The sequence below is a fragment of the Poecilia mexicana genome, unplaced genomic scaffold (assembly GCF_051168715.1).
Source record: "Poecilia mexicana isolate PSO_F unplaced genomic scaffold, ASM5116871v1 scaffold_19, whole genome shotgun sequence".
NCBI lineage: Eukaryota > Metazoa > Chordata > Actinopteri > Cyprinodontiformes > Poeciliidae > Poecilia > Poecilia mexicana.
In genome coordinates this window covers 21,886,839-21,908,686 of record NW_028263388.1, presented here as the reverse complement: position 1 = coordinate 21,908,686, position 21,848 = coordinate 21,886,839, and the positions used below count along the sequence as shown (strand labels likewise).

The window sequence follows — 21,848 nt, the reverse complement described above, 5'->3', positions numbered from 1 at the left end:
CAGTAAAGGGGTAAAAATTAAAGGAGCATGTTCCATCATTCTTTTTAAGTTGTGCATATAGACTTATTTCAGAGACAGAATATTTAGGTTATGAAACATTAATACATCAAAAGCATGTGAAAATGAATTTTAAAACAACTATTTGCGTCAAGCCCACTAAAACGGGAAATATAGGGTATGTACTGGTGCTGTCTGAAAATCTCTCGTAAAAAACCAGAGAATGGACTGAAAAAAATGTCAGCTGATTGACAGTAGAAAAAAAAATTAAGAAAATTGTTTCCATTACTGCATTTTCTGTATCTTTATGATCTAATCACCAGCTGATATCCTTCTGCATGGCTTAAATTGTTGCATCTTTTTTTGCTTTTGTGTCTGAGCCAAAGGAGTGAGTGTGTTGTCTGATTTAATATTGATAGTTTAACTCTCATTACATGTGTAGCCTTGGCTTGAAATCACTTTCTGGGGTCAAACAAAACACTACCTGTCACATCGCTTGGAATCAAATTTTGATAAGTACAGAACTATAGAGTCATTAAACCAAAACATGAGTTGAAATTGTTGAGAAAAGTGACAAATATTTCCGGTAAGTGGCTGGTACATACTAGGGAACATAAGGGAAACAATGCTGGTCAGAAAAGGAGCAAAAAGGACAACATCTGCTTAGTCTGACAGAATTTTAATGTTCTCAAATACATTTTTTGTCCCATCTGTCATCTGCCTTTCGGGTAAATTACAGGCAGCCATAGCTTACCAGGGAGAGCTTTTAAATCCCTCCATAGAGTGCCTGTTTGTAAGGTCTTCGAGCTACTCAGACATTTTTCCTAGCTTATGTCACCTCACTAAACATATTTGTTTACCTTATGAACTTAAAATCAAGCTGGAGACTTTGGCATCATTATTTTCTAAAGTACTGTCATCCCACATGTATTCCTCTACTTATGTTAGTAGATACAAGTGTAAGCTAAAAGCCTTGACACATTCAAAAGGCGATGTCGATAAAAGCCCTTTCAGGTAACCCTGTTAAAACTATTGCCAGCATGCAACAACAATACTTTGGCTTAAAATCCTTTTGTTAATACTATAATACAGTGTAGTTTGTGATATTTTCGCTCAAAATGATCAAACTGTATCTTATTCCTATGTCTAGCTCCTTCATCCAAATTTAAGCAGAGAAAAATGTTCTTTTGACAGAGTTGTGTAAATACAGGCTGCAGTCAGTAAAAGGAAATCTCACTCTTGCCTAAATTGGGGAGCAAACTGTCACGTTGATTAAACAGTCAGACGAAGATCCTGTAAAATGAAACCTTTTAAGCTTCTTCCATCTTGTGAGATTATGCCTAAGAGGCATCCTTCATTTTAAAGGCAAAAATATTTTGCAGTTCATAAACCTTGTTAAAAGATGACAAAGCAGCACAAAATTTCGAGCTTCCTGCATGCAGAATATGCTGAAAACAGACCCAAGCAGCAGCAGCAGTGAATCAGACAGGGATCAGAATCAATCCACTGATCCTCTTTCCCCCCCAGAGGCTCATCCTCCTTTGGAGACTTTAAGATCCTGCACGATATATGACTAAGAAGGAGCGCCACCGCAGCCCCTGCTAAACCCGGCGGGGGAGGGAGGACGCTCGAGTCGGTGCCTGCACGACTCCAGATAACGCTTCACCTTTGTGCCAGAGCCATTTTTCATAATGAGAAATGAGTTACTCTTTATTTTTTTAAACCTCCTTCCTACATTTACTTACAGATATTACATTTCATGACTTGTACATACATTTGATGTCATTTTACACATTCAAAGACAGAACTCTAGCGTCGTAATGACAATTCTTAGGATAAGTACAAAGATGCATGCAATGCTTTTTTTTCACATCTCTCAAAACATTCAAAGAAAAAAAAGCAGGGAAGACTTTTATCCCTTTTAGACGGAACTGGAGCATTCTTATAAAATGTTTGCACCAAAGTGAATTTACAGTCAGCGCTGTAAATTCACGGCGGAATCATCAAAGCTCTCAGGCTCCAGTAATTATAACAGCTCTTCACTTCACCTCGGGCAGCAAACAAGGAGTTTCCAAGTAGACACAAAGCTGCGCTGATGGGATTAAATGCCCCTGATTGATGCCTCTTTGATTAGAGGAGATGACGTTGCGTAACAGAACGCCAAGAGCCACTGCTCGCTTTTTACCTCGTGGAACAGGAGGTGTGCTGACGTTGCACTGTGACCTCAGGCGCCTGACCAGGTCGGCTGGTTTACAAAGAAACGTATTGATTTACACAAAGTTGGTCCGGGAGGGAAGTGGAAAACTTTGCCCCCAACAGTCACACAATCAATGGACCGATAGTTTGGGTCTTTACAAGCAAAGGCCGTTTCCACATGGATACGATAAAGCTCCTGTGTAAGACGGGTATTTAAAGTCCAAAGCTGTGTGGATCTCAAACACTGGCTGGCAATCAAATCCTGTTAAAGCTTCTTAAAGGAGAAGCAGAACTGTTGATCTGTTTGACTCTTGAAGGAGCAGGGGTTGCGCTTGCAGCTTTTCATGCATCTCTCATAATCAGGTTCGTACAATACGAAAGTCCCATCTATGTATCAAAGTGTATACAGGTGAAAGCATGAGAACAGATGAGCTTCAGCATGGAATAAGTTTGAAATAAAACAATCAGTTTACAAGTGATCTTAAAGTTCTCAAAGGCATACAGTAACTTGGAGAAGAATTCACACCCATCACATTTTGTCACATTACAGCCAAAGACTTACTTTCATACCCCTAAATAAAATCCAGTTTCATCAACTGCCTTCAGAAATCACTTAAGTAGTAAAAATGATCCATATACAAGTTATTTATAGGCCTTCTGTAACACTGGAGGAGTTATGAGCTGAAGTTTATGTGAGAGATTCCATCAAAAGGCCAACACCACAACATTCTGAACCCCAACATCCCCACTGTGATACACGGTGGTGGGAGCAGCATGCTGTGGGGTTTTCTGTACCAGAGACAGCAAAGCTGGTCGGAGCTGACAGGAAGATGGCGGACGCTAAACACATGGCAATCTGGGAAGAAAACCGGCTGCAAAACACAAGACTTTTGAAGGGGTTCGCCTTCCAGTAGACAGATTAATGTTTGCAGATGTTCTCCGTCCAGTCGTACCGACGTTGAGCTGTTTTGCAAATAAGACTGGACAAAGTTTCTAGAAACCTAAAGTTGGTATAGACAAACCCCAAAATACCTGCGTCCTGCACACTCTGAATTTTACTCATATTATAGTTCTTCCTTTTTACAATCAAGCACACCGCTTTGAGTTGGTTTCTGTCTTAAAATCCCCAGCAAACACATTTGTGTTTTTGGCTATAAAGTGACAAAACAAGCTAAAAATCAGCCAGAAGTGTGAATATTTTTGCAAGACAAACTGTACGCTTTGCATTACAACACAGCTGCTCATCATTTCAGGAACAGCCTCTATCAAAGCTCATCTCAAGTTGAAGACAGTTGATGTACAAAATACCCATAATCTAGAAAAATAAATAAATAAAATGTATAGATGAATAGCATATACGTTCAAACGACTCATTAGTCCCTTTACAGGAAAGACACTGTCTTTCCTAATTGTTTTGGCGCCGTTGCTCCCTGTGCCTGTCGCCTTTACGGCATGAACAGAGCCATCAGATGCTCTTTATGTGCTGAAGGGAATAAATTCATATTTCTTTATAAGCGCCTTTTAACGTGTCCCCATCACTACATTTGAAAAGTCTTTATCCTCCCAGTTGGCCCTCACCCTCGCTGTGGTTTGGCTGCTAAAACTGCAGCAGCCATGTGCATTGTGCAGCTTAAAGTATGATTATACATTGTGCTTATGATTGCCAAAGGGACACTGAATGCTACTGCTTTGGCATAGCTCAACAATGACCTATTTAACTGCCTACATTAAAAGATTTGAATCTCAGCGAGGGGAGCAGCTAAATTTATCGCAACGTGATTTCAAGCATGCCAAAAAAAAAAATAAAATCTTACATAGAATTACATAGTGAGTTTGCATGTTTTTGGTCGCTGCTCAAAACAAATGGAGGAAGAAGTTTCACACATTCCTTCCCAAAAAGACCTTCTCTGTGCAGAGTCCCACTGTTACTTCCGGCTCCAGTTCTTCCTCCCTCCTTGGAGACCAGTTCATGCAATCCAGATCGGCGCTAACTAGTCTGGACTACCTGGAAACGACTGGAGCAAAACCGGGGTGCCGCATCCGCAGAGGGACCAGAGAGAAGCTAGCTTATGTAGCGGAGGACGAACTCCAAAAGTTTGAGGATGACTTTAAGACTAGAGACGTGCGCATCAGTCCTAATCAGTCCATTTGAGTCCAGATCCATGAACCGGAGGAGCCTAACAGACGGTGCAGGTCTTTGACTTCCCTCCCTCACCACCACCACCACCAGCTAAACGAAAAACAAAAAAAAACAGATTAAAATGTTTTACTTCTTGGTCTCAAACTACTACGATGCAACCCTTGTTTAACTTTTATACCTTTCTTGGCTTCCTCCTCTTCCAGCTTCTTCTTTTCATCCTCGATGGCCTTCATCTTTGCATTGTACACCTCAGCCAGCTCGTTCCAGTGTGCCCTGTTGTTGTTCAGACCGTCGAACATGGGTGTGATCTCTTTGTGGAACCTGGAGAACTCCTGGGCAAACACAAAGAGCAACAGACAAGGGTTATTCTTGTCTCGGGGCCCTCTTTAGAGAGCATCTTCAAAGGCCGAACGCTTCTCGCACGGCAGCGATCAGGTGTAAGTGTTGCGGTCCACGGGGACAGCGGGCCCCACGCTGCGCCAGTGCTCATCACAATATCGGGCTGGGCTGAAAAGGAGCTCGCTATTGTGCTCCACAAGTTCACAGCCTGCATCTTTTCACGCCGGCTCGGAGAGATGAAAGCTTAAAAACATCTCTCTGAAGCTAATAATAGCCCTGAATGAGAAATTATTGAACTCACTGGCTACCTTCAGTCATATAGAACATTTTGATTGATAGGTGGTTTACGGCATCTTAAAAAAATAACACAAATTATTTCACAGCCGCAGACCATGTTGTATTTTATAGGGATTGTAAGTAAAAGCATAAGTTTCAAAAGACACCAGACACCTGATTTAATACCTTAAATAGTCGTTTTGATACTAGAAATGTTACATTATGTTTCTCAGGTTTATATTTGTACAAATTTTAAATACTACAGTTTTCATTCTACTTTACAGTTATCACCTTACGTCTGGTTGTAATTTGAAAAAATGTCAGAAGAATATATACCTCTGAATGAGAAATTATTGAACTCGATGCCACTTGTTTTTATCATACAGAAAGGTTTTTTTGAGACTGCTTGAGCTACATATATGCTTACTGTGATTATTAGAAAATGTTTAAACTCAAGAATCAGACACTAACTTTCGAAAACTGCTGACATAAATTGCAAAATAGCTGCAGAGAAAATCTTAAAGCCTTATCACTATGAATGGATTTAGATTCAAGCAAACACACTCTGCCGCAAATCAATTTACTTTTGAGTCATAACATCTATCTTTATAGTTTCATCTTTCTGCAGTGTTTCTTAAGAGAAGCGGAGGATCAGTGGAGTATGAGAAACGGCTTACCTTGTACACAAATGAGCACACAAAGTCGATGAAACCACATTGCATCTTGGGTAGCTGTTCTGCACAGTTTCTGTCCATCATGGGCTAAGAGATGAAAGAGAAAGAAAGAAAGAAAGAAAGAAAGAAAGAAAGAAAGAAAGAAAGAAAGAAAGAAAGAAAGAAAGAAAGAAAGAAAGAAAGAAAGAAAGAAAGAAAGAAAGAAAGAGAAAAAGAAGGAAAGAAGGAAGTTTCCATGTGAGAAAAAAACAAATGAGCGCTATAAAAGTAATGGAAAGGGAAGCCTGGAAGGCACCGGAGTTGTGCTGAACTTACAATTGGCTGCTGGTCCAAAACGGATCTTTCCAAATCGCCCTGTTCCCAGAATTCAGCTGCAACCATCAGAGCCACCTGCAAAGACAACGAGCGAAATGAAAACGGCTGCATGTGAAATGAAGACATCTGACTCTAAAAAGCAGCCTTTTCAGGGCCATTTTCAGCCTCCCTCCATCAATTAAATAAGCAGTTTATTTCTGACCTTCCAACTCAAGTAGCCTAAAAAAAAATAAAATAAAAAAAGGCATGATAGCAGAAAAAAAAAAGCTAATTATTATTTGCTAGCAAACTTCACTTCAAGGCTCACCTTGCTCTGCACCTCCCAGGGTTTGGTGATGGCTGACAAGTCACAGCCTGTCATCATCATGGCCCTGAAGGTGAGAAACAGACAGTCAGTCAAAGCAAGGCGACATCCTGGCTGTGATGAATATGATTTTTAGCGGCCCGCTGTGTCAGAAGGCTTTTCACGGTTGGAACAGGTAGAAGCTCTTTTTTTGTTTTTTGTTTTTGCTGCCATAAAAAAAAGTTGCATACATGATAATTTCCTTCCTGATGGGGTTGTTGGAAATGTAGGCAATGGCCTCCTTTTCATCTCCCATTGGTTCTGTGGCATTCACAATGTTTTGGAACATGGTTCTCTTCCTGCAAGCAGACAAACAGAGGACATTAAAAATAATAATAATTATCATGAATATACCATATGAGGCATCCTTCCTTATACAATGTTGAAGGGTGATTATGTATCTTAATTCTAGCAAAAGCAATAAGTAGAAACAATGAAAGAAAATGAAGAAGATAAAGTAAAAAATTTTATTTGATTATCTAAGTAATTAAAAATAACTATAGAATTAAATAAAATGTTGTTTTTTTGCAGAAAGAAAGAAATGGCCATAAACACCATAACATTGCATGAATAAAAGCAATTCTGATATATAAAAAAGTACTTTTGTACTTTCGTAAATAACCTACTTGAAGTAAAGGGCCAGATCAGTGGCAATAATGCAAACATCAAACAGGTGCTGCACGGTCTCAAACTGACGCTTCTGCAGGTTGCAGAAGATGTTCAAACTCTGCAGTGGATGACAGGTCAGTCTAAGTTTATGACGACACCAAGAACAATTTTAGTCAGTATTTTTCACTTTGCATTCACCTCCTCTCCCATGAGCGTCTTGCTGTATTCCAAATGGTGTCTCTCCATAATGGAGGAGCCGTGAAGTTTGGCCAGAGGAGATGCACTCCTATGGATTAGGAAAAAAAACCAGCTATCATGAGAAAACTGTTCAACTTTGGTCATGATAATAAAAGGTTTTTTGTTAACTTGCTTTGTCTGGTAGAGGTTATTGGTTCCCCTGTGGTCGATATCGTGGCAGAAAGCCGCAGCCACCATGGCGAAGGCATCTAGATCCGAGTAGTACTTCCTCAGCTTCCCTGTCTGCAAATCAAGAATATGTGTGTGTGTGTGTGTGTGTGTGTGTGTGTGTGTGGATCAGAAATAGAGCCTCAGGAATGTGAAGAGATTTATAGCGAAATACAAACGGCATCACCTGCAGTAGGCAGAACATGGTGTGGCCTACATTGAAGCCATGCCTCCAGTTGTGGTATGTAATGGCACGGTAACCCTTTCTCACAGTGTACATCCACCTGGTCAGAGTCTGAGAAAACAAGAGGTTTAATGATCTAATGAGCGCCATCCAAGGTTCAAACTTACTTTAGAGTCAAAACAAAGGAAGTCAAAATTCTCCTAGAAGGTAGATCTTCTCCTGCTTTAGTTTCTTTCTGTTTTCTTTTTTAAAGGTTTACAGTAAGGTAGGCACGGGTTAAACGTTTAAAGCTGTGGCTTAGATATCGCTAACGTTTTTCGTCATACTGTTCTACAGCTCAAAGTAGAGCAGCACCATGAAATCAGATTTTGGTCGACATCAAACCATTTATATTCACATGAAAACATAATATGGTGACAACCACCCTCTTCGGTTTAGGAGTCATTACTGAGGGAAGAAACCTCAAAGTTGCCAAATATCGTTATCAGTGGGGTGTTTAAAAGGAAAATCAGAGACGCAGAGATCTAAGAATCTATTTGGGGAATAAACTGCTTTCTACGGCATTTCGTGACATTTCTGTGGTTCATTCCGGCTGCCAAAGAGCAAGAGAGAGCAAGCAGATGATGGGAAGGCTGTGAGGAGTACAGCAAAGTAGCTTTGTTTAATCCTTTTGAGATTTCTACATCTGTCTGGTGTAGGTTATCCTGGATTCTGAAATGTTGGCGGCCTTTTAGAAATCTCAGAGTTGAGGTAAGGATTTACGCTCTTGAGGAAACACAAACAGAGGCTGCTGCTTTAGTGCTGACCCCGCACCCCCCCTCAAGTTTAATAAAAACAGATAAACAAGTAAACTTAGCAATCATTCTGTCAAATATCTTATTTGTGTTTTTATGTCTTCTGTTTTTCTAGACTTTTTAAAGTTTATTTTCATCACTACTGGTCTTCATGTGATAGTAATCTGACACGAAGGAGGCAGAGAGAAGAAAAGTCGTGCAGTAAAGGAACTGAGGACGGGAAACCCATCACTCTCATTACAGTAACATGTTAGAATGATAGCTGCTGAGGCATTAGCAACATCTCTCTTAAACATTTAAGTGAAGGGTGGTTATCGCAGCAGATAGCCCAACTAACAAGCCAGCTCATATTATCTTGTTATACTTGATAAACCACCATTTAACTTAGTTATGTATATCTCTACTGCAACAATTGCCTTGTTGTTTTGTTTTGGGATTTTTTTCAAAAAATATCCCTACTATAGTCATTTAGTATAATAAAATATTTACACAAGGAAACATCAACGATGATTATCTCGTAGAGATCTCAACAAATAAAGGACATAATCAAAATTCAGAAGTGTTGGGAAAAGTAACGAGACATTTTCACACAGAACAGTATTTCAGAAGGAAATATTCCTTCTCTGAAAAGCAGCTCTAAGCACCTTGTTAGAGCGGCTTGGTCGTGAAAATAAAATAATAATAATAAAAAACAAGTGTCAGACTGGGTGACTCACTTCTGCGGGAACTTTAAACTTTTCGACAACCCCGAGCTCAAAGAACATGCGGATGCCGGCTTTAATGAGGCCATGCTCCGTGACGGGGAAGTCGCTGAAGCCGAAGTTGTACAGATTCTCTCCGTCCACGTTGTCGGCAGGTGGGCAGTTTGCCCTCTGAACGGAAACACACAAAACCGATACTTCATTAGGGAAAGTCGGATTTGATTTTGATGGAAATACAAAAAAAAGAAGTAATATTTTTATACACTGTATAAAGCACACAGTTTTTTTTTTTCATTCCTCTTACTTCTTGTAATGTTGACAATTTAATGCATTGAATCATCACTGCAATAATCTCTTGACTTTTAAAGCCAAGAGATTATTGCATTGACTTCACCAAATTGTTTGAAGGTTAATTTAACCTTCTGACAATAAAAATCTCATTATTATAGGATTTAACAAATAGAAAATAGCAAATATTTAATCTGATTAAAGTCAGACGAGAAGGAAAAAAATGGTAATTTGTCTATAAACGTTTGGTTTCCACTGTAATATCTTGTGATAAAACGACACATACCAGTAATTTGTACATCTCCTTCTGGTCACAGTCTTCAGGCTCAGCATCAAACTTCTCCTTGGTGTTCTGGTTATGAAAAACATTTCACATGACATTTATCAACATGCCGTGTCGATTAACAGACCTTTAAAGCACAGTTCTCTCCTTACTCACTTGATGAAAATGCTCAAAGCCATGTTTAAGCCCTTGTGTCTTTTTTTTTTTATGTTAGTTGCCAGGCGGACGTATAATAACCCTGACCTTTTTATAGTCCTTTAAAGCTTCTGATGCGAAATTGTTTTGTTTTTTTTAAAGCTATTCTCAGAGCTTTCCTATAAATTACTGCGGCAACTGCTAAATGTCAAAGAAAACCACGTTGATACAGACCAGAATGGACTGCATCTCGTCCGAGGTGCATTTGGTTTGGTACATGAGCATCTCCTGGGCAATGTCTTTCCTCCACTCCATGCGGTTCAGCCTGTCGTAGGTGTCACAGTTCAACACCGACCACCCCAGGAACTGTGTCAGGGCCTAGTTCAAGCACAGCAAGAGAGCAAAGAGAAAAGGATAAGGACGGCGCTCAAACGAGAGAAAACCGATGGCGAAAGCTTACGCTGAATCCTTACCTCGGTGATCTGCTCGTCATACTCGTCAAACGGTTTGCCGTCCTTCCTGTTGAAGAAGGTGGCGACGCCCACAATCTCCTCCTTCTTGTTGACGATGGGCAGTGACAGGACGTTCTTGATGACGAATCCCGACTCGTCCACTGCCTCTTTCTGTGAAGCGCAGAGATTACAGTAAAACCGAGACTTTTGTCCTCTTTACCAGAAATCTGCGAGAGAGTTCTGCGAAATAGACAAAGGAGCGAAGCATCCTTTGTTCGGTTTGGCCTTGCGTACCTGGAAAGTGAAGTAGTCATCTGCAGCAACATTCATCATGTTGCAAATCTGTAGGCAACAAGATGGAAACACTTATTGCAGCTGGTTCTTGTATGTAGTGAAACAGTTAGTATCTAAGTTTGTCATCAAACACATCAAATTGCCTTCCTGCTGAAACATGCCATACGAATACATTTGACTTGACTTGAAATAGTTTTTATGCAATCATTCAAAAATTCAGAGACCTACATAGATATTCAGTTCTTTCAAAAGAAATGTTGAGCTATTGATGGTTTTTCTTTGTTTTTGTCTTAATCAAAAATAAAAGGTATCAACAGAGCTGTGATTCCAAACTGACGGAGAAGTCAAGGCGTCCTATCACTTAATGCTGCTAATCGCAACTTGTACACATGTTCCTGTCACTGAAATCAGTGTCTCAATGTTTCTTCCACTCCTCAGTTTTCAGCTGTGGGACGTTTGAGCAATCAGCCCATTTCAAATATAAATGTTCAAAGGATGTCTGACTTTGTCACACAAATTTATATGTTTGGTTATTAGGAATGTTCACAGTATTGGAAGGGAAATCATTGATATACAATTATGAATATATTTCAAAAACTAAGAAATTAAAAACAATGCCCAAACAACATTTTGAATAGCTTTTTCTTTTTTTACAGCAAATGTAGACAGCTGTGACAATCAGTTCTTAAGTGTAGCATGTCAAGTTTTCTTTGTTTGTTTTGATCAAACTGACTTACAAAGCCGTTCTCTGCCACGTAGCTCGGCAGTCCGCTGACCAGAGCCCAGTGATCTGCAGGTGGACCTCTGGAAAAAAAAAGAAACCTGTTAAAACCACCAAACTTTCACATTTTCAGCTTAGAAACTGGAAGTGTGACAAACAAGGTGAAACAAGGATCCGCGGCAATTTTGCAAAAAACGGATAACGGAGACGAGGAGAAGGAATTATGTCACTTTTAGAAAATGAAATATTCAAAGCTTTATGTTGGATGTGGCTGCTCACGGTATGACTTTAATTTCTTCTTTGGCTTCAAGGAGGTAGTCAATGATCTTATAAAAGTTGATTTCCTGCAAGAAAAGAGGAAAACCTTTAGAAATTAGCCATCACTTTTAAGCAAAACAACTACACAGTTTAAATGTTTTATAAGAAAAAATAGGAATTTGTCACCCTGCCGTCTGGTGTTTTTGGTCCTTTATAGGGTTCCACGTCTCCTAGTTTCACAGGCCACTCGTCGTAAAATTCCTGCAGAAGGAAACGCAGAAAAAAGACTGTAGATGATCCAGCAAATCAATCAAATAAATTTTAAAGAAGCAGTGTTCTCTGCACCAACCTTTTCTTTGGTCATGTCCAACAGCCCCACTGAGTAACGCTCAGCCTGCAGATAGATCCTCACAGTGTAGAGAGCTTTGTGGAACTGCCTCTCGATGTCTGTCAACTCTTCAAAAACTTTGCTGGCAGACCAGAGCAGCACCTGGAGCCAAAAATAGCCCCCAAAATATGCTGTTCATGTGATTTTTAACACCATAGAAGCTGCATTCCGGACAGATCTAGTAAACTTATTCAAGTTTCCATGAAGTATGTTGCAGGAGTTGTTTACCTGACTCCTCCTGGACTCTACGTTGAACATGTAGGCTGTGTGATACTGCAGACAAATGACTTGAGCAAAAGTCATGTACTTATGGAAAAGCTGTGGACCAAAACAGATGACAGATATTTAAACACAGATAAAGATTTAAGACACTTGGAATAATAATAAAAAAGATACCTCAGGCAAGCAAATACTCATCTAAAACACTTTGTAGTTCTTGGTTTTTCTAAAATGCTACCAATCTATATTTTTAAACGAATCAACGTATTCTAAAGGAAATAACTTATCAATAATTCAACTGAGGATTCACCAGAACTGGTCAAGCAAACAACATTGTTCCCATCTGAGCCATTTAATCTGGCTGAGATGTTTTGTTTTTTGTTTTGTTTGTGAAATATGTAGTCCATCCTGCAGAAAGTAAAAAGCTTTTTTTTTTCTCCGACTGAATGCTTAAAAGCACGCACACCAAACCTGTCTGGTCTGATCGGCTCCTTCCAGGATAATGAGAGTGCTTTCTGTGCCACATAATCACACAACTCATTTTCATTCACTTTAACATTTTACTGAACTTGAATACAGTTTTTAACTATCAGCCAGACCCCAATAATGACAATGAAATGCATGTTACAGAAAGAGAAGGATGTTTTGTACGGTTTAAAATTCATGAGCATCTAGAATTCAAAGCACTCGGGGTCAGAAGGACCTGCAGCAGCATTCCACCTTTCTCAGCCAGGATAAGCATGGATGTAATGGTCTTACCTTCTCATCCTCTGGCGTGAACGCGTCAGCTCCTATTTTGTTAAGCACCATGATGACTCCAAGGCAGTCTTTGTCAGCCATCATGGGGTAGGACATTACGCACTTCGTCTTGTATCCAGTTTGTTTGTCCACAAAGTCGCAGAACTTTGGATTCTGGATTTAGTGGGGCAGAGGGTAAGGGAAAAGCTTGAATTATGTTCAGACACATCAAAAATGAAAAAGCTATTTCCAAGCAGCATCAACAGTCACACTTTCACTTTGTTTTTTGTGCAGTTCAAAACCTACCAAATGTACGGTAATAATCTAGAATAATACTCTCTGTAACCAAGAATGAAGAAATCTGGTGAATGAAACATTTTTAACCACAGAAATGTGGTTAAAAATTTCCTGCTTTTTGGCAATAAAAAATATCAAAGCATCAATTATGATGCTTTAAAATGTATTTATGACAAAATTGAGTTATAAGATGAAATTACCTACTAAGTTTGTTTATGCATATTTCTTCCAAACTGCAAAATTCTAACCTTTGGCTTGTGGTGTGTCAAATCCTACATACTATATTAAAAAAAATAAATAAACAAAATATAGATTAAAGTAATTCGTGTTTATAAATCCAGATTAAGAATTTCAGACTAACAAATAAGTTATTGTCCTAAACAGGGCAATAGAAATGATTTGAATGAATAAATAAGTTGATAAATCATAAAATAAATAAGTCAATTAATATAGAAAATAAAAACAGTAGATAAAGTAATAAAATAAAACTAACAGAAAGAATAATAAAGAAAAAAAAGCTAAAGAATTGGGGGTGACATTTATTTGTAATAATTACTTAAGAGAAAATTAAGCAGCAATTTAAACAATACAAAGTTTATTTGCAGCCCAAGGATTTTGTTAGATTGTTTGACCTTTCATGCTTAAGTGATTTAAAATTACATTTATTATGAAACAGAATACTTGTAAATTTTGGTTAATATATTGTTTTCAAAGTATGTTTGTAAGCCCAACTACATAAATTGTCCCCTTTTTCTAGTTATTATTATTTATAAAACATTTTTTAGCTTTTGTTGAAATGCTGCACTGTAAATACAAGTACCAGGCCAAACTTAGAGAAATAACCTACACTTTACGATTTATTTTCTGCTACTTGCTTAATAAATAGCATGAAATATATATTTTAAGGCTTAAACAAGACACATTCTGTATTTAGGTCCGTTATTAACTTTTGGCTAACTATTATGCCCCAAAATTTTGGGACTGGGGATGCAAAATTCTGGATGTTTAAAAGCAGGTGCTGTGTGGTTGGTAGGTGACGGGTCCAACTGGTGGTGGGGGCCCAGATCAGGTCTGATTTAGGCCACGTACAATCTTGGACCAGCTCTGGACTTGGCTTCAGTTTACTGCATAATTCTTTAACTGACTTTCAAAGCGAGATCCCAGGAATCTTCTTATGTAAGCGAGGCTAAAATTATCTATAGACAGGCTGGAAAAAACATACGGAGAATGTAGACAAATGTGATTCAGGCTTAGCTACTTAGAGTACATGCAGTTTTTGGGAAAGATTAAAAGATAATAGCAATTTTTTTTTTCTCAAAGCAACACTTCTTTATGTGTGGGAGTCTGTTTAAGTACTCCCACACATAAAGTATCTGTATCCGGTGATTTCCTATGCAAGTACAAATAGTTCTTCGATTAGGTCATCACCTGAACAACCAGCTCCTTTTTTAACAGAGGTGTTGATCTCTACTCCTGCAGAAACATTTTTGGCTTCATAAAAGTTCAAAATGCATGTTTTTTTTTTGTTTTTTGTGGTTATGACTGCAACAGCATAATACATTAGCTATATAATTATAATGTAATCATTATAAATGTGGTTTTATGAACACATAGCTCAAGAAAAGAAAGACGCTGAAAACTATTTCTGCATAAAACATTTTTTAAAGTTAGTTTTATTATTATTGTTTTGTCTTTTTTTTTTATTGTGGAAAAATTGCACTATAATTTTTCAAAGCCTGACAGAAATTAGATATCTTCTTTGGTATTATTTTTTTTTTAAATTAATGCCATGAAACAGTTAAATTATTGTAACTGTGCAGATTTTGTCTAAATCTTCATGCATTCTGAGAGCTCTCCAAAGCTAACTCCTGGCACCATCTCACCTTGGTAATGTCCGGAACGTTTTGGGGCTTCTTGGACGTGGCTGTGTGGCCCACTATCCCCATGTCAGTGGGGATCACGATCTCACTCTGCGGGTTCACCAGGTTGGCCTCGTACTTGGAGGTCGGGGTCACGTCGAAGAGGCAGGTTGCGAGCTCGGGGATTCCGTTTCTGGAGCGGCAGATGTAGTAGCTGACCCTGTCGGCCTGCAAGATGAGAGCGGTTCTCTGCAGCACCTTGTGGAGGTTCTTCTCGATGACCGTCTGCTTCTGGAGCTCCTGGAGCAGCTCGAAGATGATGGCGGCCTCCTGCACCGAGTTAACATCCTTAAACGAGGCCGTGTCCTTGATGTCGAGAGGCTCGGAGAATGCGGCGCTCAGGGCCTCGGCACGCAACTTCTTGTCGAAGTACTCTTTGGCGAACTGCGGGTTGTTCTCCAAGTATTTCTCCACGCTGTCCTTATCTGCCATTTTTTTGTACTTGATGTGTCTTCTTAGTGTGATCTCTCTCTCTCTTTTTTTTTTTTTTTTTACCAAAGCATCACTTGAAAAGAAACGGTGAAAGCTGAGACACAAGCTTGCTGTTTGAATGGGTCTAACAGCGTCCCGTTGAACGGACGTGCATCCTCCTCCGTGGACGCATCCCGTATCCACCGGCAGACAGTACAGGGGAGAGTGCAGCTTAGAGGCTGAAAGGATCAAATTGGCCACTAATTAACGTGACGTCAGGACGTTAAAACCCCTGCTTTAAGCATCCTTAACCTGCAAATCCCAACGCTGATCATTTCACGTGGGCCAATCCTACCAAGCCCATGAGGGAGAGTGAGATGTTGGCAGGTAAGATGCCTGAGCTGAACACCTGAGCTACAACCGGACAGATTGCTATCAACACCACTCTGACATGTTGAGAAAAGATAGACGGAGTGAGCAGAGAAAAAAAATAACATGCTGCAGACATGGGATTTAGGTTAGAATTCAAGTCCATGTTAAGGGTAGAATGTTATTGTCCAACAAATAGCTTTCTCCTCGAGGAAGCTTAAGCATCCTGTTATAGCAGAGGGGATTACGGGCCAGGAGGTCCCCACACCTTTTTACCTTTTACTATGAAGAAGACACCAATCCATAAAACCTTTTCATGGTTTGCCAGGTTGCAACTGCACATTATGGTTGATTTTATGGGGATTTAATGAAAGACCAAACAGAAAGCAGTGCTTAAATATGAAATGGGAGGGAAGCAAAACAGGATTATGATTTAATTTTTTTGCGGAAATAATGCGAAAAAACAAATCTGTTAATGCTTCTTAAAGAGCATCAGAAAACAAATAGGCTAAGGAACACAAAAATAGTTTGTTTATAAATCTACAGTCCAGGCTTTGAAAAACTCATGAAGCACTGTTCAAATGGAAAGAGTTTAACACCACTGCAAATACATCAATAACTGACCAGTCACCAACTCTGACAGGCTGGGCAAATAGAGCGTTAAACACAAAAATCCAATGTTTGTTTCTTTAAAGGGAAACTGTTAGTCGTATACTCCAACAATCTGGTCTTAACAGGAAAGTGACAAGAAGAGCTACAGCAGAAATAGTTTTGACCAAAGAGTATGTGCCATAATGTCCCAGTCCAAGTCCAGACATAAATTGAATTGAGAATCTCTGGCAAAAAGTAAATATTGATGTATCAAATCTGAGCTTTACTTATTCAGAAAGTACTGACTTAGAGGATTCAAACAAATGTAAAAAAATAATAATAATAATGAATAAATAAAATCTAAAGTCATGTGTGGATCTTTTACATAAAACCTAACCAAAAAATCATTAATCTAAAATGATAATGTGATAAAATTCAAAAATCATCAATGACATTGGAACAACTAGAAAGTTTGCATAATGTCGTTGTTGCCCAAGAAAACTTCTGTGGCCACAAAATAAACTGTCGATTTAATGCTTTTCAGTGAAGAAGATCCAACTTCAGCCCTGCATGTTGTTTTCTCCATGTGTCTCCACCAACTGCTTAGCAGAGGAACAGGAGAGAATACAGGGTTAAATGCCCCTGCTTGGATAAAATGCTCGAGGAACTATTTCCTATTGTATGAATACATCCATAAATTAATAAGATGTAGTATATGAATTCAAATGTTGTGGTCTCCATATTGTTCAATATTTATTTATTTATTTAAATAAATAATTTTAAAATCACTTTGTCCTGTGTTAAAGATATGATTTTGAAGCTAAAAAAATCAGTATACCATAAAATATCAAATGTAAACAATATACAACAAACAACAGATTTTTAGTTGTGAGTAAATTGGAAAAATAATAGGCTTTAATGTAACCTCCTTCTAGTAAATAAGTAAATAATTACACGTCAAATAGTATTAGCATGCAGCCTTACTTATTAAGTTATAACCATTCAATTTCCTGACTTAATCGGAGTCAGAGCAGATTGTTTAAACAACCTGAGCAATCAAGAGCCAGGAGCTTTGCTAGCCTCACATAACCCCTCCTGGGAGCCAATCCTCCATTAGCTCCTGCTAATGTTCTGTCCTTGTTTTGCTACAGTGGAGCAAGTATCTAAATAGGGTCCTGTCCGCAGCACCAATCGCATGCGCGGCCTCAACGGCAGGCCAGATAATGCTCTCAATGTGAAAGCAGTCTACTCTAGTGCTAATGAAACCATCATGGAGGTATCAGTCCTGGGACTGCAAACCAGCCAATTTGCAGAGATGTGGGAGTCTGAGAGCGAGGCCGTAAACGAAGATGGCTGATCGCTATTAGCTGAGCTCACTGTTGGTTTAGCTGCTGGAATCTGGCGAGAAAAGAAGTTCTTTAATCGATGTTGCTGTGAGGATTAAGACAATCTTATCAAGGGAGAAATGTGAAAGGTGTCACTGTGTGGCCATTGTGGAAACAAGTGAAGGTAGACTCACAATGAGGAAAACTGGTTGGTGCTTAAGTGTGGGAAAAACACACACACACACACACACACACACACACATATATATATATATATATATATATATATATATATATATATATATATATGCTTTTTTCAACCAAAGACTGATTCTGTGCAGTATTAAGATAATTTTAGTAATCTGATCATTTATCTATAATTAAATAAAATATCTCTACACAGCTTCACTTTTTAAGCTAAAATCTAAAATTGAATTACACTGCTGCTGTATTGCAGTCATCAGTTTGTACTGTTGACCATAGTGTTTGTTTTTTTTTCCAAATCTCTTTTTTTAAACAAATATATAACTCAACTTTTGTGTCATACATTTAAATTTTGAAGTTCTTATGATGTTAAAGTAATCTAATGATCTTTTTAACATTTGGGGAGAAACATTTTGATGATCCCCATGACTTTGGGGAAAATAATCTTTGGACTCAGGAGAAAAGAATTGGAACTTTATGAGAGGTGTATGCTTTCCTCCTTCAGGACCTGGATAAGTTCCCACAGCAGATGGAATCATGAGTTCTGCTTTCCGGCAGGAAATCCTGAAGGAGGATGTCGAAATGTCGTTTTGAAACCATTGACTAATGCATTTGGTTCTGCAGCAGGCAAATGATTCAAAACACATTCATATTAAATAAACCTCACTAATGTTACATAATTAAAACAATTCTGCAAAAAAAAAAAATCCTGCAAAGAAAACCTTCACAGCGAAATAGAGACTTCTCTTTAGTTCTTGCAAACACTGGATGACTTGTGTTGTTTGTAATGGTGGTACAACCTGTTATTAGGCTTAAGGGAAATTACTTTCTTCACAATCTGTTTGACTGTCACATAAAAAAATAAAGCAAAAACTAAAGTAATCGATTTATGGGACAAATATTTTCTTTTTCACAGTACAGTATAGTTTTACTGTAATCTTTAAATCTATCTGTAACAGTGAGACTTTAAGCTTTAGATGGTTTCAGACTATTCTAGCTATCTAAAAAAATGGCTACTAAAAGTTTAGCTTATGTATTTATCTATCTGTTTTTTTCATGTATGTGTTTTCCTTTATTCCTGGCTTTAACAATGTTTTTTTTTCTTTTTTTTACTGAGCTTGTATCTTTGGCCTAGTTTCCTGTATTTGTTTGTATCTCTCTTCTCTCCCCCTCAATAGCCAAAGCAGATGGTCGCCCTTCCTGGTTTTTTTTTTGTTTTTTTTCCAAAGTGCTGCCCTCTGACCTCTCAGAGTAACTCAGCGTTTTTCTGTGGAACTGTTTTTCCCCTTTGTAAATAAAATCATATTGAATGTGAATGAACTCTGTTAAACTGGATCAAGTTGAGTTGCATAAAATTTGACTTGATCTGATATTAACTGAGTTCTACATGGTTTGAAAAAGACACAAAGTTGTATTTTCTTTAAAAAAAAAAAGATTATATGGATAAAACTGAACTGAATCGAAGAAATCTATCTTGAAATTATACTTTACGCCATACGTTTTGAAATCATTTTAGCAATCAAATTTAGGTAATGGTGCTCTGTTAGGTTACTTTCTTGTCAACACAAATATATGGCTTATATCTTGACAGTTCAGTGCATTAACACATAAAAGCAGGGTTAAAATGACTTGCTGATATTCAAACCCAGCATCAGAACAGGAACTATGGAGACTTTAGGTGACTTTAAACATAGCTATTTCAGAAGCTGTGGAACTTCTAAGATTTTCATGCACAACCATCTCCCAGGTTTACAAAAGCTGGTTTAAAAGCAACATTTTCTGTGGGCAGAAATGGCCTTTTCTGATGTCACACATCAGAAAAGGATGTGCACGCCGGTTCAAGATGGTGGAAAGGGAACACTCAATCCGATAGTGCAGGTACAAAGAATGCTATCTCTGAACGCACAAGCTGTTGAACCTTGAAGCAGATGGGCTACAGTCATTCCTGTTAGCCAAGGAAAGAAAACCAAGGTCAGAGTTCATACACACGCACCAAAATTAGCCAACTGATGGGAGAAACTTTGCCTGATCAGATTAGTATTTATTTCAGCTGAAACATTTATGCTGTGAATTTTGATCTGGTCCGGCTTGAATCAACAGCAGAGGCTGCTGGCAGTGTAATGGTGTGAGGGATTTTTGTGAGGCATTTAAATACCAACGAGTTATGTTGGTATTTACATTACATCCTCAATGGCTACTTCCAGTCGGATAATGGAAATTGTTTATCAAATCTAGTGCCCGACCCATTGGCAGCTGAGCATGTTAAATTTGTACATGACCAGTACATTAAGCTCTTTTGGAGAAACGGCTAACATTCTAAAATAGACTTTAGTTATGCAGCACAAGGCCCGTTTACCAACTGCTAAGTTTTCACTTTAGCAGATAACTGCTCCTGCTCTTGCCAAAGCTTTAAAGTTCAGCTGGAAATGGTTCAATAAGCCACGAGGTGTTTTATTGAATCCCAAACTTTATAGGGGTCTTGAGTTAGTCATATCTTACACCCCATTAAAAACAAGAACTTGTCTCTTGTTGCCAAAAAAAAACTCCTCAAAATGTGAAACGTAAACACACAAGCTTGGCAGGGAAATGCATCTCAGCCCTTTGCCAGTTTTCAGGATTGTGAAATGCTGCGCCTGCCCCTGGTCAGATTCCAGCTGCTAATATTTATGTGTAGGAGAGCGAGTGCTGTTTTCCCTCCTTTTATCCTGGCCTGAGCTCTGGTTATGTAAGCTACAGATGTTTGGCTCCACTGTGCCCCTCTTAGGCCTCAGAGGTGTGGTTATATGAACTCTGCAAAATAACAGCCTCGGTTTATAACAGGTCTGCCAACGAGGACACGCTGAAAAACAAACATGGATCGCAGAGAGGAGACCGTAATTGTATTGTGGTATTCACACCTCTTGGCTGTTTTTCGTTTCCAGATTTTGTCATGTAGAATGCTTGTGATAGATCCACACAACATAGAGTGACTTGGGAAGTGGAATAAAAGCATGATTTCAAAAATCTTTTGAACAAGAAAAGCTTGTAAGCCACGTTTATCCCTCTGATTCGATAGTTTGTAAAATCACCTCTTTCTACAATTTAAGCTTTGGGTCTCTTGCTTTGTTCATCTCATGGTTTGTTGTACCTGTGCTTTTTCCCCCCCTTTAATGTAACAATATTGTGACTCCTGTATTGAATGACCGATAGTTGTGTTGTCAACAGGTTCCCAACACCTGAGCTGTGGATCTCTGCAGCTCCTCCAGAGTTACAGTAGGAACGTATGAGACCTTTCTAATTAATCTTCTCCTACGTCTAGGAGTTTTTTAGGTGTGTTGCCATGTTTCATAGTGTTTCTTGTTGTGTCATACTTTGTCTATTTTCATTTTGGGATGACAGATTTTATATTTTGCGATATTGTTTAATAACTTGACTGTCAGACGTCCCAGAAGATGCAACAATTACTAGTTATACTGGATTTTATTTTGCGTTATCATCTGTTTTGACCCTCAAATACATTTGTAGAGGGGAACATATCCTGAGTGGACTCCGACGTTGTTTCATACAAACAGAGTGCCTGGAGATAAAGCAGCAGCTGATGTAATTATGCTGATGAGGCATTCATCAACTTAGGAAAGTCTCTTTGACAAATATAAACAAAATGCTTATTCTATACAAGTGTGTGTTTCACTCAGATTTCTGGTTTTTCTGAGAATTTACGACAGCGGATAAACATCCCTAACTTGATCTGTGGTGATGCTCTATGTACAAGCCTTACCAAAAGTTTGTAAACTTACCAAATGTTTCAGATGTGCACTTCCTTTTTGTACTTTAGACCAAGACTGAAAACTTCTCAGAGGATCAAGGAGAAAATTGTTCATCAAGGGCCGACGCAGGAGCGGTCAATCAAATGTGCAGAACACGCAAATCAATTGGACCAGTGGAAGGAGTTATGCAAATGTTTGTCCAATGTAGCGCTGCTGACTGACTGTGTGGGGAGAGCA

At 38.7% G+C, this 21,848-nt stretch overlaps 1 protein-coding gene across 2 annotated transcripts; it reads right to left on the bottom strand.

Moving 5' to 3' along the window:
* Positions 1–1,679: 1,679 nt before the first annotated feature.
* pde6c (phosphodiesterase 6C, cGMP-specific, cone, alpha prime) lies at positions 1,680–21,847 on the bottom strand. Of its 2 annotated transcripts, XM_088001110.1 has the most exons (22): positions 21,642–21,847; positions 14,930–15,615; positions 12,771–12,923; positions 12,021–12,110; positions 11,754–11,894; positions 11,591–11,665; positions 11,426–11,490; positions 11,163–11,229; positions 10,426–10,473; positions 10,153–10,302; positions 9,914–10,057; positions 9,548–9,613; positions 8,989–9,144; positions 7,482–7,589; positions 7,088–7,369; positions 6,907–7,007; positions 6,472–6,579; positions 6,245–6,308; positions 5,938–6,012; positions 5,626–5,709; positions 4,512–4,665; positions 1,680–4,423 (listed from the first exon to the last, which is right to left on the bottom strand). In XM_088001110.1, the coding sequence occupies exons 2-22, from the start codon at positions 15,395–15,397 to the stop codon at positions 4,371–4,373; spliced, it is 2,652 nt and encodes an 883-aa protein (XP_087857236.1). In that variant the 5' UTR covers positions 15,398–15,615; positions 21,642–21,847; the 3' UTR covers positions 1,680–4,370. The 2 variants fall into 2 exon arrangements, with proteins under 2 accessions (XP_087857236.1, XP_014838506.2); XM_014983020.2 differs by lacking the exon at positions 21,642–21,847 and having other exon boundaries at positions 14,930–15,839.
* Position 21,848: the final 1 nt, after the last annotated feature.